The sequence below is a fragment of the Heteronotia binoei genome, chromosome 18 (genome assembly GCF_032191835.1).
Source record: "Heteronotia binoei isolate CCM8104 ecotype False Entrance Well chromosome 18, APGP_CSIRO_Hbin_v1, whole genome shotgun sequence".
Taxonomy (NCBI): domain Eukaryota; kingdom Metazoa; phylum Chordata; class Lepidosauria; order Squamata; family Gekkonidae; genus Heteronotia; species Heteronotia binoei.
The window spans coordinates 562,057-579,138 of record NC_083240.1 but is presented as its reverse complement, the minus strand read 5'-3'; the positions used below and the strand labels follow the sequence as shown (position 1 = coordinate 579,138).

Sequence of the window (17,082 nt, the reverse complement as noted above, 5' to 3'; positions counted from 1 at the left end):
CCAGGCAGAGGGAAGACTCTGCTCTCAGAGCCGGGTGCAGAGAACGGCCCAGACGGTTGCAGGCTCTGCCCAAAGGAGCCTGATTATGCCACACACACACACTGTGGCTAATAGCCACTGATGGACCTCTGCTCCATATTTTTATCTAAACCCCTCTTGAAAGTGGCTATGCTTGTGGCCGCCGCCACCTCCTGTGGCAGTGAATTCCACATGTTAATCACCCTTTGGGTGAAGAAGTACTTCCTTTTATCCGTTTTAACCTGACTGCTCAGCAATTTCATCGAATGCCCACGAGTTCTTGTATTGTGAGAAAGGGAGAAAAGTACTTCTTTCTCTACTTTCTCCATCCCATGCATTATCTTGTAAACCTCTATCATGTCACCCTGCAGTCGACGTTTCTCCAAGCTAAAGAGCCCCAAGTGTTTCAACCTTTCTTCATAGGGAAAGTGTTCCAGCCCTTTAATCATTCTAGTTGCCCTTCTCTGGACTTTCTCCAATGCTATAATATCCTTTTTGAGGTGCGGCGACCAGAACTGCACACAGTAGTCCAAATGAGACCGCACCATCGATTTATACAGGGGCATTATGATACTCGCTGATTTGTTTTCAATTCCCTTCCTAATAATTCCCAGCATGGCGTTGGCCGTTTTTATTGCAATCGCACACTGTCTTGCCATTTTCAGTGAGTTATCTACCACGACCCCAAGATCTCTCTCTTGGTCAGTCTCTGCCAGTTCACACCCCATCAACTTGTATTTGTAGCTGTGATTCTTGGCCCCAATGTGCATTACTTTGCACTTGGCCACATTGAACCGCATCTGCCACGTTGACGCCCACTCACCCAGCCTCAACAGATCCCTTTGGAGTTCCTCACAATCCTCTTTGGAGTTCCTCACAAAAAGTACTTCTTCACGCAGCACATAGGTGACCTGTGGCGCTCACTGCCTGGGGAGGCTCATGGGAGCAAACCCTTCAGCAGGTGCCCCCCTTGTGGAATGGCATGCCCAAGGAGGAGGTCAGGTGGGCGATGTCTGCTCAGTCCGTCATTGTCTCTATCTCTTGGGGGAGGGGAGTTGCATTCTGAGACGTCATCCCCAGAGGAGTAGAGGTCCCCCCTGGTGACAGTGTGCCTTGGGCTGGTCTGAGGGCATGCACCCCCTCCTTCCCCCCACTTGAGGTGCCCCGCTGGTGGCTGGCTTAGGCCCTCCTGCTGTGGAACTGGGCATCACCTGCTGCTCACCATGCCCTGCGGCTGTGAAGCCAGCACCATTTCTGTGCCCAAGAGAGGCCAGGGTGTGGGAGTGGGGAGAGGGCAGGAGGGAAGGTTGCTGCTGGAGCCCCTGCCACAGCCCGGCTCCTTGCCCTGCCCTGCCCCCCTGGCAGAAGTCGCTCTCCGATGGGCGTGGGCAGAAAGCCAGGGGGACACATCAGGGAGGGAGGCTGGGGGGGGCTCAAGCTGGGGGTTTTCTTTTGGGAAGTCTTGCTTGCCTGGCCTCAGGAGGTGGGGCAAGGGCGCAGTGTGTGTGTGGTGGGGGGAGGGCCCGACATTTCCTTCCCAAGGTCTCTGGTTGGGTTAAAGGCAATCCCAGTGCTGGGGAGCATCCCAGGGAGGCAGGCGGAGGAGTTGGGGGGCTGGCAGGGCTGTGGGTGCCCCCCCTCTCTCACTTTGTCTCCCCTCCTGGCTTTGGCCTTGCAGATGCCAACCTACACACGGGCCACGATGCTGGAAGACGAGGAGGAGCTGGTGGACTCGGCAGCCAGAGCAGAAGGAGGGGAGGGCTACTCCAACGGGCTCCAGGTAAGAAGAGGCTTCTGGGCCGGAGGGAGGAGCCTGCCCCCCCTCTACGCTGGAACCCTCCCCTGACCCCCAGGAGGGTGCCCTCCCTCCTCTGGACGAGTGGGAGGGAGCAGCTTCTGCCCAGGCCAGGCCAGGCCAGCCCTCCAGAGAAACCCGCCCAGCCCTGCAGCAACAGATCCCGGAAGGAAGGGAACCAAAGGCTGAGCAGCTGGGCTGAAGGTCAGAGCAGTTCCCTCCCCTCCCCTCCCCCCTGCCCTCTCTTGCAGCTGGCCAGCCGCTGGCCCTGGATTCTGGAGGGGGGGGGCTCTGTGGAGGCTTGGAGCAGATGTAGTCTGGGGGAGGGGGGAGAGAGAGAAGGCCCCTGCCCTATCAGATGACTTGGGGGGTCCTTGAAAGGGGGTAGCACTGCGCAGAATGGCCTTGGCTGTGCTCTGGGGACTCGCAAAGAAGTTTAAGAGAAAGGGAGGAGGTGGGGGTGGGGGGTGGACTGCTGCCTGGGAGGGAGAGCCCCATTGCTGGGCTCTGCTGGGAGCTCCAGGGTGCCACCTCAGAGCCAGCCAGAGCCCTTGGCCAGAGAAGTCTGGTGGCTACAGCTTGCTTTGCCTGGTGCCACAAGGCCACCAGCCTACTGCCTTCCAGGCCCTCCAAGGACTTCCACACCCACAGCTGGGCTGGGGGGCCCCAAGGGCCAGACCCCCCTCCTGTTGGGCGAAAGGCCCCTGCTCTTGGCTGGGTTTGGGGCACAAAGCCAGAAATGCTCTCTGGTTCTTCAGGGGCCTGGGAGTTGCTGGGCTGTCTTTGCTGCAGAATCTGGAGAGATCAGAGTCCCCTCCCTTTCTGTGCCCTGCCCTGCCCTGCCCCACTCACTCACTCACTCCCCAGTTCTGTCCTTTATCTTGAACTCTCCACCCTGGTTCCTTCCTGTTGTAAAGTTGGTTCAGGCATTGGTTTCACGCGGCATTCAAAGAGCAGGGCTTTGTCTGTGTCCCAAGCCCCTCTGAGGCTCCAGAGATGCTCTTCCAGGGTGGGGAGGAGATTGAGAGCACCATCATGGCCCAGCCAGGCCCTTCAGCCAAAGCGGCTTCTTCCTGCCAAGCATTTTCTGAGCCCCTTGCATTGTTATGCATTGCTAAGCGGTGAGCCTGTGCCAACCAGGAAGGAGGCTGGGTGGGTGGGGGAGGCAGGCAGGTGAGAGGCCTGTTCAGAAATCTTTTCTTCAGCTTGGGTCATTTCCTGGCTGGCCGGCCCCCAAGGTGCCAGAGTGTGGGGTGTGCCCAACTAACTCCTGGGTACACGGGCACTGCTGGGGGGAGGGGAGCCAGGGAGCACAGTTCTTTGAGTGGCTGTGGAGGGGTGGCTCCCTGGGTCTTGAGCAATGTTCCCGTTAAGCTGCAGTCTTGTGAGCTCCTGGCATTAAAGTTGTGAGCTCCTGCATAAATTATTGTGCGCTGAGGCCAGCCTTCCTGAGCAAAGACAAAATCTGTGAGCTGGAGGCTAAAAATCTGTGAGCTAGCTCACACTAACTCAGCTTAGAGGGGACCCTGGTCTTGAGGGTTTCTGCTCAGGAGCCCGCCTTGTGCGCGGCACCCAAAGGACCAGGGCTCGGGTGTGTGGGGGGGGGGGGGAGGGGTGAAAGCCTCCGAAATGAAGAAATGCCTTGCCAGGCTGACTAGCTGGATGTGGGGGCCGTTTCTTCCCATCCGCAGAGGGTCTCCTGACACACATGGATGGATCATGGGAATTTGGAAGAGGAAGAAAGTTAACTTTAAAAAAATAGAAATGTATGTGGTTTGTTGTGTTAACAAGCTTATCATTTATATCTGAGTTAACGTAACATGATACTATCTGGCCAAATGTCTCGGCTTCACAGCAGCCTTCGGATGCCGCTTGTAGATCTTCGTTATAAGGGAGGAGAAATATTTTCTGCTCCCCTCCCCCTTCCTCCCAGATGGCAAAAATGATCTTAAGAGTAAGACAGAGACTGACAAGACAGAACGTTGCCTTCCTGCTTTCCACCCCAGGAACTAGATTGATAAATATTAAACCGTAAACATAGAATACCAGTAACCATCTTCTTCTGTTAAATCCAAATGTTATTGACTCGTATGGCCAGCAGAACAATATTAATAATAAAACATGAGCCATCCACCCGGCCGTGGTGTTAACAACCATCTCTGACGCTTTGGGTGTGAGTCAGAAAGAGTCAGCAGGGGCTCCTGCTCTCCAGGCACCTTCAAGCAGAGCTGCTGGGGGCTGAGTGGGGGGAGGCTCCTGTTTGCGCCACTGAGCTCCCGTCAGGGGGGCCTCCTCCTCCTCCTCCTGGTCTGCAGCCAATAGCATCGGCTCTCCTGCTTCTGGGTCACTGGGTGGCTTCTGCTTCCCTTTGGCATTCTGTGACTGACCCTTCCCCCTGGAGAGTTTGGATGTTGCTAAATGTTCTGTGGCTTAGCCACATTTCTGTGATGATGATTCCTAACCAGGGGTGTGTGTGTGTGTGCTTGTGTCCCTCTCCCTGAGTTGTGTAAGCAGGGCAGGTGATCAGGTTTCCTTGGCTTGCCTCCTTGCTCAAGTATCCCTTCGAGTCTCCCTCTTAATCCTGAAGGCCAGCAAACCTCCTTTCCCATGCTGCTGCTCTTGTGGGGCGGGGGTCTCTGACGGGGGCCCACCCTGCCCTCCCTGGTCAAAGTGAGGGCAAGAGTGGGGGGGCTGTCTGCACCCTCCCACCCAGCTGAGAAGAGGGCTGTTTGGGCCAGATCTGCTGCTACAGCAGGTGGCTTTGGCAAGAGTGGGCCTTCCCAGGAGAAGGCCTGCTGGAGGGCTGAGGGGGGGCTTCCTCTTGCAGTAGCCCCAGATGATGGACAGCCATGGGAGGGAACCCAGCCGGTGGGCCCCTGGGTGGCTTCTCCAAGTGGCAGTGGCGGGCAGGCCGGGCTGACGGGGGGGGGGCTTCTCCCAGCTCCTGTGCAGAGCAGGACTGCGTTGCTTCCCCTGGAGCTGGAGGGGCTGGAGCGGGGCTACTCCTTCTTCGCTGAGAGGCAGGGGGCTCCTGCTCCATTTCCTCTGATTGTCTCTCCTGCCAGGGAATGGAGGGGGAGCCGTCCCGTCCCGTGGGCTGGCTGCTGCTCAGGAAACTTCGGCAGGCACAGGAAGCTGCAGCTGGCACACCCCCTCCTCCGCCCGGCCTGGACCACACTGCAGTCTCTGTTTTCCTTCTGGAAACAATTGTCTTTGTGGGGGGAGGGGGGAGTTCTGGATGCTGCTGCCCCCCCCCCCCCCGCTAGGAGTCTCTGCAGCCGTCTGGAGGGCGGAGGGAGGGAGGGAGGGAGCGTGTGCCTGCCCCGGCCCGTCTTGGGGCCGCCCTCGTTGGGTGGGTTGTGCTGCTGTTTCTGGCTTTGTGCTCTGCTCTGGGGCTCCAGGCCTTCAGCGTGCTGTTCTCCAATGGTGTCATCCTGTTTTATCATCACACGCTGTTCTTGGGGCGTTGTGTTTAATGGAGGAGCCTCAGCAGGAAAGGTGGGCGGCAGATCAAGAGAAGAAATGGGGCATGGCCAGAGTGGGCCTGGGCAAGGGGAAGCTGGTGCCAGCTGCAGCGCAGAACCCAGGAAATGGTCTCTCGCCTTGAGGCGGGGGGCGGGCAGTGCCATGCAGTGCAAGCTCCCCCATTCCTCAGGACCCACCAGGCAGGATGGAGCTCGGTCCTTGTTGCTCCCTCGGTAGAGCGAGGTCAGGGGCGATGGGAGGAGAGGAGTGGGGACCTGCAGGCAACCTGATCTGGGCAGGTGTCCAGAGCTCCAAGAGCCTTTCCTTCCTGCAGACGCTGCCCATGTTGGAGGAGAGGGGGTGTGTGGGAGTTCTCTGGTGTTGTCTTGGCTGCAGGGCCTCTTTGGCTCCCCCCCTTGCCCCTCCCTCCTTCCCCTGGCTCAAATTCCCTCTCTCCTTTCCTTGCCTCTCCTCTCCCTGCTCCCTCCTCCTTCTTTGCCGGCCTCCCTGGGGGGGAATTCCCCCTCCTGGGCCAGCTCCAGAAGGCAAGGGGGCCTCAGCAGCTGCCAGTGTGGAGCCCAAGGCCTCAGTTTCCCCCTCCCTCCCTCCCTTCCCAGGTGAATTTTCCCGGCTCAGGCAGCAGCAGCAGCAGGAAGAGCTGCTGGGTGGAGCGGACGCGTCTGGAGAGGTTCCTGCTGACCCTGGTGGGGGCTCTGGGGGTCAGCCTCCTGCTTTGCATCTCTGTCCTGCTGTTCCGGTACCGAACCCGTGAGTCCCCTGGCCGGCCCCTGGGTTGCTGCGGCCCACCCTGCCCTGCGCCCCTGCCTAACCCGAGCCCCCTCCCCGTTGCAGGACCCTGCCTGACCCAGTCCTGCATCTTGATGACCAGTGCCATCCTGAGCTCGCTGGACCAGACAGTGGACCCCTGTGAGGACTTCTTCCGCTACGCTTGTGGCGGCTGGATCAAGGCCAACCCCCTGCCCGACGGCCACTCCCGCTGGGGCACCTTCAATAAACTCTGGGAGCACAACCAGGCCGTCATGAAGCATCTCCTGGGTGAGCGTCCCCCCCCCCCCCCACCGTGGGCACCAGGAAGCCCCAGAAGGGAGGGGGGGGACAGGCAGGCTCCCCATGGGGGGCACAACAGGTACCTCCTGCACTCCTTGGGGCCTTGTCCTGGGAGGAAGGAGAGCTTGCCGGGATGCTGGGGTGCTCCTGGTTGGCTCCCCCCCCCCCGCTCTTCTGCACTTTCCTTCAGTTCCCCCCTGCAAAAGTTGGCTTGGCTGCCTGGCATCCTGACAATGCCCTTTGGGGCTGGTCAGAGCTCTCCCTGGCACAGCTTTTGGGGCTCCTCGGCTTGCCCCCGCTCACCTCCGTGGAAACGCAGGCCTTCCCCTTCCCTCTTCTTTGGCCAAGGGATGTTTCTGGCTCTTTGTGCCCCCCCCTCCCCGCTGGGCTCCTTGTGAAGTCTTCATGGGGGGCGGGGGAGGCAGGATTCACCTGCGCTTCGTTTCCAGTGGGTAGAATTGCTGAAGGCTGCCACCGACCAGTCGGATGTTTCCGGAAGGGCAGGTCATTTCCAACTCAGGCTGTTTGTCTTGTGAGTTCTGGGGGGGGGGGCTATCCCAAGCAAGATCTGAGGGGTGGGGTGGGGCATAGGGGGCACAGAAGAAGCCTGGCCCCAGGAGCCTGCCTGAGCTGCAGATCCAGCCCCCACCCCGCCCAGCAGAGACTGCGGCCCCTCTGGCTCCACTCCGGAAGCTGCCTGAGATTAGCTTGGCCTGTTGATCTGCCTGCTGGACCCTGAGAGGAGGCGGAGAGAGGGAAGCCGCTGCCTCTGGGTGGGATTCCTCATCTCTGAGGCTGCAGCTGGAGCCTTCTCCTCTCAGAATTCCTGTGACTTCCCGCTTAGCTGGGTGGATCTGGCTGCTGCTGCCTGGCTCTTCTGCGGGGCTGACGTAGTTTGTGCTTCTTTCCTCCCCAGAGGGCCTTCGCCTGGCCAGCACTTTGAGCTCCCTCCACCCCTGGCTGTAAACAATGGGATAATGGCCACTCCCCTCCCCCCAGGCCAAGGAAGTGGGGGGGGCGTCTAACTGAGCAGTGACCAGCCAGTTATACAAACATCAGAAGAGCCCTGCTGAATCAGACCAGTGAGGGTCCATCTAGTCCAGCCTCCTGTCTTCCACAGTGGCCAACCAGTTCCTCTGAAGGGCCAACAACAGGGCAGAGAGGCTGAGGCCTTCATTAGGACATCAGAAAAGCCCTGCTGGGTCAGACCAGGGAGGGTCCATCTAGTCCAGCCTCCTGTCTTCCACACAGTGGCCAACCAGTTCCTCTGGAGAGCCAGCAACAGGGCAGAGAGGCTGAGGCCTTCCCCTGAGAAGAACATCAGAAGAGCCCTGCTGGGTCAGACCAGGGAGGGCCCATCTAGTCCAGCCTCCTGTCTTCCACACAGTGGCCAACCAGTTCCTCTGGAGGGCCAGCAACAGGGCAGAGAGGCTGAGGCCTTCCCCTGAGAAGAAGACCAGGGAGGGCCCATCTAGTCCAGCATCCCGTCTCACACAGTTCCTCAGGAGGGCCAGCAACAGGGCAGAGAGGCCAAGGCCTTCCCTTGAGAAGAACCTCAGAAGAGCCCTGCTGGGTCAGACCAGAGAGAGCCCATCTAGTCCAGCCTCCTGTCTCACCCAGTGGCCAGCCAGTCCACCTGGAGGTCCAGCGACAGCAGAGAAGCCGAGGCCTTCCCCCGATGTCGCCTGTAGTGCCTCTGCATGTGCTGGTTGCCTCTGGGCATGAGAGAGTCCACCGTCCCTGTTCATCCTCTGCGTCTGCTGCAGACAGGTGCAGTGCCTCTGAACATGGAAGTTCCACTGGGCTGTGTGGCTCATGTCCCCCATGAACCTGGCCAGTGCTGCTTTTGTCACGCCCCCTCAGCGAGGGGCAGCCTCCCCTCCCCCATGACACTGAGCCACACGTTCGCCTCGCAGAATGGGCCAAGGGCTTCCGACTCTCCTTCCCCCGGCCCTTCAGCTTGACCTGTTCTTGCACTGCTCTGCTTCCCAGCTGGAGAGAGAGTGGGATTGGGCCCCTCTGTGGTTCTCCCCGTCTTCGGTCTGTGTGGGGAGGGAGGGGGTGGGAGGTGTTGGGGAGGCCACCTGATGGGCGCTCCTCTGCAGAGAACAGGACGGCCGGCCCCCTGAGCGAAGCGGAGCGCAAGGCCCAGCGTTACTACCAGGCCTGCATGAACGAGACCAAGATCGAGGAGCTGAAGGCCGAGCCCCTGGTGGACCTGATCCGGAAGGTATGCCTGCCTTGGGTCTAGAGGAAGGCAAGAGCTACTCTTGTGTTGAGGTGACGGGATGGGGAGTGTGTCCCCCGCTGGAGCTGTGAGGGGAAGAAGGACTTAAACACAGGTTCCGCCCCCCCCCCCCCGCCAGGAGAAGCGGGAGCAACTGAGGGTGACGGGGGAATGTTTTTGATGCACGGCCGGGGGGGGGGGCTGAGCTTATTGGTCTGTGCGGAAGAGGGGGGGCCTTGGTGTTCTTACTGGGGGCCTGTAGCTTTTTTGCTGTCTCTGCAGCTGGGCGGCTGGAATGTCACTGGCCCTTGGGAGGAGGAGAGCTTCAACCAGACCCTGCTGGCTTTGGCTGCCCACCTGCACATCTCCCCCTTCTTCTCCCTCTACATCAGCGCCGACTCCAAGAACTCCAGCAGCAACATCATCCAGGTGAGTGGTGGAGGGAGGGGCAGCCCCTCTTCAGCCAGTGTGGTGGCGAAGACTGGGGAGATCTGGGCTCAGGTCCCGCCGCCGGGTGATTTGGGGCCAGGGGATCTCTCTGCTGAGCCCGCTGCAAGGAAAGCACGACAGGTGCCCCCCCTTGCGGGCCAGAGGGCAGGAGGGCTGGGTGCACCGCTTGGGGGGCTGTGGCGTTTGTGTGCCTGGGCTGCGAGGGCTGGCGTGGGCCCTCCTGGGTGACTGTCTCTCTCCTCCCCAGGTTGACCAGTCAGGTCTGGGCCTGCCTTCCAGGGATAACTATCTCAACAAAACCCAGAACGAGAAGGTGGGGGCCATCCCCTGGGGGGGTGATTCCTGGGCCAGTGGGCATCACCTGGAGAGCAGAGGGAGGGTGAACCTGTCTGTGGGTCTCCCCCTCCTTTCCCCAGACACAACACTGGCCAGGGCGGGTGGTTCACAACTTCCCCTGCCAGCCCACCAAGTGGCGGGTGTGAGAATCTGCCCTTTTGTGCCAGGACTGGATGGCAAACGCCCCCGCGGAGTGCCGCAGTCTGCCCTTCCGTCTGAGGTTCTGTGCCACAAGCGGGTGTTAGTAACTGCCTCACAGCTGCTGCTTGTGGCCCAGATTGAAGCTGGGGGCCCAAAGCGGGCAGGGAGAGGCAGTACTCCAGCACTTGAAGCTTCTGCCTCCCCCTCCACCTCCCCTGCCCCAGTTCTATCCAATCGTTGTGTCCCCTTTCACGAGCAGTTGGGCAACAGGCCTCCTCCATGTCGCTTCCTTCCTTCCTTCCTTCCCTCTGCCCGCCCCCCCAATTCAGGTGCTTGCCGGGTACCTGAGCTTCATGGTGCAGCTGGGCATGCTGCTGGGGGGGCAGGATGAGGCCGCCGTTCGGCAGCAGATGCAGCAGGTCCTGGATTTTGAGACCGCCTTGGCCAACATCACCACCCCCCAGGAGAAGCGTCGGGATGAGGAGGCCATCTACCACAAGATGACGGCCGGAGACCTCAAGGTTGTGTCGGGGGGGGGGAGCACTTAGGGCCTTCTGGGTGGGGGGGAGGAGGGGGGCTGGTCCAGATCCTGGCCCCACCCCCACCCCCGTTCTTGAATCCCTCCCCCCGGGTGCCTTGCAGTGCTGGGGATCCTGGGAAAATGCAGTTGGCCCCCTGCTCCGTGCACGCCGCTGTCTGTCGATCAAATAAAACCCCCTGTGCTGCAGGGAAGAAAACAGAACCTGGGTACAAAATGGCCACCCCTGGGGAGTGGGGAGTTGCAGGCACCCCTGTGGGCACCACCTGTATGTTTGCGGGGGGGGGGGGGGTGTCAGGATCCTTCCACTTCGACACCCCCCCCCAGCCACTCTCCCCATGCGACCTGCCCGCTGCTGCCACCTGCAGGTGGTTCTGGGGAGAGCAGCTGACTCTGCCTTCCCCGCCCAGAGCCTGGCTCCTGCCGTGGACTGGATGCCGCTCCTCAACGCCGTCTTCTCCCCCGTGGAGATCAACGAGTCAGAGCCCGTGGTGGTCTATGCCAAGGAGTACCTCGAGCAGATCTCCCACCTCATCTTCACCACGGATAAGTGGTGAGCCCGTGTAGGAGTGGCGGGGGGGGGGGGCTCATCATGCTTTCCTCTGCCTTGGGTGCGGGGCTTGAATCGGAAGGTGTTGTGCTCGGCCTCCTTGTCCTGGCTGGGGGCGGCCTTTCTCCAGAGCTGAGCCTTCCAGGAGACAGTGAGAAGGCTGCCCCACCGCTTCTCTCCCAGCCTCCTGCATAACTACATGATTTGGAACCTGGTGAGGAAAACCTGCAGCTTTCTGGACCAGCGATTCCAAGACGCCGAGGAGAAGTTCATGGAGACCATGTATGGGACAAAGAAGGTGGGGAAGGAAGGAGGGCCACGAACTCTTCAGGGGCACAGCCCCTGCCTGGCGTGCTGATGGCGGCCCTGGGTTCCAGCCTTGGGGGGCCTCCCATCTGCCTGACTGTTGATGGACTAGCTTCCAGTCCCTTTAAAATCTGAAAAGCACAGATGTGCCAGCTGACCTCTCTCCCCCTGCCTCCCCTCTCCCCAAATTGAAGTGCCCCTGGCTTCAAGAAGGTTTTGCTTTGGGGTCATTTGGGATATCTGAGATGGCCCAGCTCAGAGAAATCTGCACATCTTGAGTGGGCAGTCCATGGCACCCCCCCACCCCCGCCTCATTGCCTCTCTCCCAAGTACATCTTAAGCTGCCATTTCACATCCTTGTGTGCGGGGAGCCCTGGGAGGTCGGTTTAGCAGAGGAACAACTAGCGGGGTGGGGGGTGGGGCTTGGACCTGACCCGACCCTCCTGCAGCGATGGGCACTGACAGGGGCTCTCTTTACCCCCGCAGACCTGCCTGCCTCGCTGGAAGTTCTGCATCAGCGACACAGATAACAACCTGGGCTTTGCTCTGGGGTCCATGTTTGTGAAAGCCACCTTTGCAGAGGACAGCAAGGCTATTGTAAGCATCTCCTCCTCCTCCTCCCAGCCCTACGGCTTTGCCATTGGGGGAGGGGGAAGCACACCCATCCACCAGCACCCGGAAATGTCTGCCGCATTTTCTTGTTGCCGCTGAAGAATTCTCAGGGATGGGAGACCCTGCACATTCCGCTCGCCAGCCCAGCCTGGCCCAATCCAGAGAGCATGTTTGGACCACTTCTCTGGGAAGCTGAGTCTCTCTGTGGCTTTACAACCCTGACCCCCAACTTCTCAGGAACCCACGGATGCAGGGGGCTGCTTCTGGGTGCCTAGCAGTTTGCCCCAGACAGGAGTCCCCGGGGCCTGCCATGCTAGAAGAGGAGTGCTCCGGGTCCCCTCCCCCCAGAGGTGCTCAGCCCTCATGGCCCAGGCAGCGCTCTTCCCCTGCAGAGGTGCCTGGCCAACCCCAGCTGCTGCTCCTCTTCTAGGCGGAAGAGATGATTGCGGAGATCAAGGCGGCCTTCGAGGAGAGTCTGGCGAGCCTTCACTGGATGGACGAGGAGACCAGGAGGGCGGCCAAGGAGAAGGCAGACGCCATCTACGACATGGTGGGCTACCCCAAGTTCATCCTGGACCCCAAAGAGCTGGACAAAGTATTTGCCGATGTGAGTTGGTGGCGCAGCGGTGGCATCTGGCGCTGAGAGGCAGCGTGTGCGTGGGGGAGGAGGGGACAGCTATTGTGGCCTCTCCTCCTCCCCATATTCTGACACGGTTGAGAGCCAGTTTGGTGTAGTGGTGAAGTGCGCAGACTCTTATCTGGGAGAACCAGGTTTGATTCCCCACTCCTCCACTTGCAGCTGCTGGAAGGGCCTTGGGGGAGCCATAGTGGTTAAGTGAGCGGACTCTTATCTGGGAGAACCAGGTTTGATTCCCCACTCCTCCCCTTGCAGCAGCTGGAATGGCCTTGGGTCAGCCATAGTGGTTAAGCGTGTGGATTCTTATCTGGGAGAACCAGGTTTGATTCCCCACTCCTCCCCTTGCAGCTGCTGGAATGGCCTTGGGGCAGCCATAGTGGTTAAGTGAGCGGACTCTTATCTGGGAGAACAGGGTTTGATTCCCCACTCCTCCCCTTGCAGCTGCTGGAATGGCCTTGGGGCAGCCATAGTGGTTAAGTGAGCGGACTCTTATCTGGGAGAACCAGGTTTGATTCCCCACTCCTCCACTTGCAGCTGCTGGAATGGCCTTGGGTCAGCCATAGTGGTTAAGCATGTGGATTCTTATCTGGGAGAACCAGGTTTGATTCCCCACTCCTCCACTTAGAGCTGCTGGAATGGCCTTGGGTCAGCCATAGTGGTTAAGTGAGTGGACTCTTATCTGGGAGAACCGGGTTTGATTCCCCACTCCTCCACTTGCAGCTGCTGGAATGGCCTTGGGTCAGCCATAGCTCTGGCAGAGGTTGTCCTTGAAAGGGCAGCTGCTGTGAGAGCCCTCTCAGCCCCACCCACCTCACAGGGTGTCTGTTGTGGGGGAAGATGATGTAGGAGATTGTAAGCCGCTCTGAGTCTCTGATTCAGAGAGAAGGGCGGGGTATAAATCTGCAATTCTTCTTCTTCTACGGTTTGCTTCTTGGCAGTACAATGCCGTGTCTGACCTCTACTTTGAAAACGTCATGCAGTTCTTCAACTTCTCTGCCCGGGTGACAGCGGACCAGCTCCGGAAGCCCCCCAATCGCAACCAGTAAGTGGCCAGAAGGAGCCTGCCCGGACTCTGCAGCCTGCTGCCTCTGGCGAGAGGCCGAAGCTCCAGCTTTTGGGGCAGCAGATTCCTCCAGTGGGTTGGGGCTGCTGGGAAAAAGCTTCCTTCGGGCTGAGCTGACTCCACCAGCCTTCGTTGGGCAATCCCAGCTCAGTGTGGAAGACAGGAGGGCGAGCTTTCTTTGCTCTATACAGACTGTTGCGGTTGGGTCAGATATTCTCTCCCCTCCCCTTGCCAGAGGGAAGGCCAAAACGCTGAGCTCTGCCAGCTGCCGGATCCTTGTGGGGGAGGGTTGCCCTTTCCCGAATGGGTGCTTGGGGGGTGGGGAGAGGGGACAGGCCCCTCTTGGGTGGGGGAGGGGACAGTAGCAGAGGTGCCCCCCCAGGAATTCTTGCTCTCTGCTCCCCCCCGGAGGGGGAATTCTGTTCAGGGCCCCCCAGGGCCAGGACGAAAACCCTTTTAGGGTGGGAGAGAAACAGCTGCGAAGGTTGGAGTGATGTCTTGAAGGGCTGGCCTGCAGGTGGAATGAGGGTCTCCAGAGCTTGCTGAGGAGCATCTGGGGCAGGCCGGATGCCTCAGAAACGGAGCATGGCAGGAATGGTGGATTTCGGAGGGGCAGGGGAATGGAAGGAAGTGAATTTGGCCTGAAGGGACACTGCCTTGTGAAGTGGGGTGGGGTCCATTGGGCCCCTCAGAAAGAGAAGAACCCGCCACTGTTGTTGTTTAATTTCTTTCTCTTTGGGGTAGTTAAAAATATTAAAATTAAGGTTTGTAACAAAGCATCCGGTTTGTGGGAACTTTGGCTGTTCCCGTTTTGAAGTTAGCCTCTTTTGAGTGGTGCTTGGATTCTTCCTCCCAGTACAGCCCTCCGGTTCTTCCCTCGGCGCCCTGCCTGCTGCTGCTGCCTTCCCTTCTGCATGGGGGGTGGGCTGGGGTGAAGGAGGGGATCCAGCAGGCTTGTGGGTGGCCAGTCCCGGGGAGGGGAGGGGAGGGGAGCAGGAGGCTGGCTTCTTTCCCCAGGCTCGTGCCTTCCTTGCAGGTGGAGCATGACGCCCCCCACGGTGAACGCCTACTACTCCCCTACCAAGAACGAGATTGTCTTCCCTGCAGGGATTCTGCAGGCTCCCTTCTACACCCGCAGCTCCCCCAAGTATGTGAGCCTCTCTGTTCCTCCCCTGGCACCAGGGCTGCTTGGTGAGCAGGGCAGAGGGAGCACTCTGTGGCTCTCATCTGGGCATCTCTCGGCGCCAGTGAGCGGCCAGAAGAGCCAAGGAAGATTCCCCCAACTCCTTGCCCAGATCAGGCTCCCAGACAACAGCATGCTGCCCCGTGGGAGGGTTTCCATGCGGCTGGTCCTCAGAGCTGCTGCCGTGGCCTTCCTTCCCGCCTGTGGAAGCCAGCTGTTCCTGGGATGGCTCCTGGACTGAGGAGGGGGCTCCCGCATGGCCCCCCCCCGGGCCTCAGGGTCAGTTTGTGCCCCCTTTTTGCAGGGCACTCAACTTTGGTGGCATTGGGGTTGTGGTGGGCCATGAGCTGACTCACGCCTTTGACGACCAAGGTGGGTGCACTCTTTGCTTCTCAACCCCGCCCCCTCCACACTCTTTTCTTTTCCCAAGGCGGGGGTGGGGGGAGCCACCACAATCCTTCTGCTTCCGGGGCTCAAGGCCTCTGGCCAGCCAGCTGCTGTGGAAGGAGTTCCTAGCAATGCTCAGCTGCCCAGAGCCTTGAGTTGCCCGTCTCTTCATGGGCTCTGGCAGCTCCCTGGGCCAGGCTGAGGGGGTTTTTTTTGGGGGGGGGGCTCTGCTTGTAACCCCAAGAATCCCGGGTGAGGCACCCGAGTGGAACTGCGTGGAGGCTGCCTTCCGGCCTTGGGGGAGGGGCTTCTGCCTGGCCTGCTTCCCTTCTCCCCCTCAGCAGCCCCTCCCAGCATTCCAGCTGCAAAAACAGCCCCAGGAGGTGGAGGTGGCAGGCGGGGGGGGGGTGGAGCTGACCTGGCTTGCCTGTTCCCCTTCTGGGTCCCTCCAGGCCGGGAGTATGACAAGGACGGCAACCTCCGCTCGTGGTGGAAGAACTCCTCGGTGGAGGCGTTCAAGCAGCAGACAGAGTGCATGGTGGCCCAGTACGGGAACTACACTGTCCACCATGAGGCCATCAACGGCAGGCACACCCTGGGGGAGAACATGGCCGACAACGGGGGGCTCAAGGCTGCCTATCGGGTGAGTGGGGGTGGGGGAGGGAGGTTGGGCATCTGCTAGGCGCCTCCCTGGCTCTTAGGAGATTGGGGTGGGTGGGATGCTAGCAAGGGGGAGGGGGACATGGAAAGTGAGTAGAGCAGCAGCCCCATGTCTTTTGGGGGGCTGAGGCTGCCACAAAGCCCTCCCCCTGGTTTCCATTGTGCATGTGGGGGGGGGGGGGGGAAGGAGACTGCCTTGTACGGACTCAGAACCACCAAGGTCCACCTTGTCTCCTCAGACTGGCAGCGGCTCTCCAGGGCCTCCCCCGCCCCCCAGCCTTTTAACTGTGGCCCTGGGGGACTGAACGGGGGGGGGGGGGGGCTTTGGCCTGCCAAGCAGCTGTTCTGACCTTCCCCACCAGACGCCTTGTCCCCTCTGCCCCTCCAGGCCTATCAAAACTGGGTGAGAAAAAATGGGGAGGAGGAGACTTTGCCAACCCTCAGCCTCACCAACCCCCAGCTGTTCTTTGTGGGCTTTGCCCAGGTAGGTGCATTCAGCCGCCTCCTCTTGTCTCGGGGAGGGGGGCGGAGTGGGGCTCTGTGGCAGCTCTGGCTGGGAGGGCTGCCCTGGTCCCAAGGGTGGGGGGGGAGTATTTGCAGCAGCTGCTTCCCCCTCCTCCAGGGCACTGGTGGTTGAAATGGGGGGGGGGGGCTTTGTGCTCCGCTGCTGAGCTGCAGTTCCTGTCCGGAGGGGGGCGGGAGACCAGTTCCCAAGCAGAGGAGTTCCAGGAAGCCCACCTTCTTAAAGACCCCAACCGTCAGCCTGAGAGGATTCATCTCACGCCTCCCTCCCCGCACCCCCTACAGGTCTGGTGTTCTGTGCGGACCCCCGAGAGCTCCCACGAAGGCCTCATCACAGATCCTCACAGCCCCTCCCGCTTCCGAGTCATTGGGACAGTCTCCAACTCGAGGGCCTTCTCTGAGCACTTCCGGTGTCCGGTGGGCTCCCCCATGAACCCCCAGCAGAAGTGCGAAGTCTGGTGATTCCGGAGCCCCCGGCAGAGGAGACTCAGCACCAGCTCAGGAAGCCAGGTGGGCCCGGCCCATCGTGGGCAGAGAGCGCTGCTTTCCGGCCCACCCCCCTCCTGGAGGGCCAGCCGCCTGCACTGCACTGAGTGACACGCCCGCTTTCTTCGCCGCCACCCGACACAGCCTTAGCACTTCGCTAGCCTTGGGACAAAAGGGAGAATTGCTTTTTAAAGAGGTGGCGAATCTAACTGCTCCCGTTTAAAACGAGGCGGAAATGTGTGGATGGATAAAGACACACCAAAAACCTGTTGTAAGGTGTACTTTTTGGAAACTGCTTTTTTAAATCTTGTGGAACACTGGAAAACTTCAGGGAAAAATCTATTGAAGTGGTTTATATATATACATAATATATATATATAGTTTAAAAAATCTGTGTGTTTTGTTTTGGCTCCTGTGGGAGGAGGTTGCATGTCTCTGGCTGGGCTTTCGTCTTCTCCGTCTCGGTCTCTCAGCCCAGTCCCTTGTCCAGAGCATGGAGGGGTGCCGAACTGCTTCTCCAGTGGCACGTTTCTTGAACACAGAGCCTGTGTGTGTGTGGGGGGGGGAGCCTCTTAGCCCTTTCTCCTGGTGCGTGTGCCTGCTCCCCCCAAACCTATCAACAGCCAAGCTGCTCTGGC

The 17,082-nt window shown here is 59.9% G+C and overlaps 1 protein-coding gene across 1 annotated transcript; it reads left to right on the top strand.

Moving 5' to 3' along the window:
• Positions 1 to 1,681: 1,681 nt before the first annotated feature.
• Positions 1,682 to 16,834, top strand: ECE1 (endothelin converting enzyme 1). Its single transcript, XM_060259196.1, has 17 exons — positions 1,682 to 1,798; positions 5,896 to 6,046; positions 6,131 to 6,334; positions 8,452 to 8,576; positions 8,856 to 9,002; positions 9,271 to 9,336; positions 9,830 to 10,021; positions 10,449 to 10,591; positions 10,772 to 10,886; positions 11,381 to 11,491; positions 11,937 to 12,113; positions 13,082 to 13,185; positions 14,243 to 14,353; positions 14,694 to 14,761; positions 15,229 to 15,419; positions 15,825 to 15,920; positions 16,244 to 16,834. Exons 1-17 carry the CDS (start codon positions 1,697 to 1,699, stop codon positions 16,418 to 16,420), a joined length of 2,280 nt encoding a protein of 759 aa, XP_060115179.1. The 5' UTR covers positions 1,682 to 1,696; the 3' UTR covers positions 16,421 to 16,834.
• Positions 16,835 to 17,082: the final 248 nt, after the last annotated feature.

Bases quoted from the DNA above. Each gene is read 5' to 3' on its own strand.
- ECE1 (XM_060259196.1), top strand. From the start codon at position 1,697: ATGCCAACCTACACACGGGCCACGATGCTGGAAGACGAGGAGGAGCTG. The intron at 15,420-15,824 runs GTGAGTGGGGGT...CTGCCCCTCCAG, and splicing joins GGCTCAAGGCTGCCTATCGG to GCCTATCAAAACTGGGTGAG. The intron at 15,921-16,243 runs GTAGGTGCATTC...CACCCCCTACAG, and splicing joins TCTTTGTGGGCTTTGCCCAG to GTCTGGTGTTCTGTGCGGAC.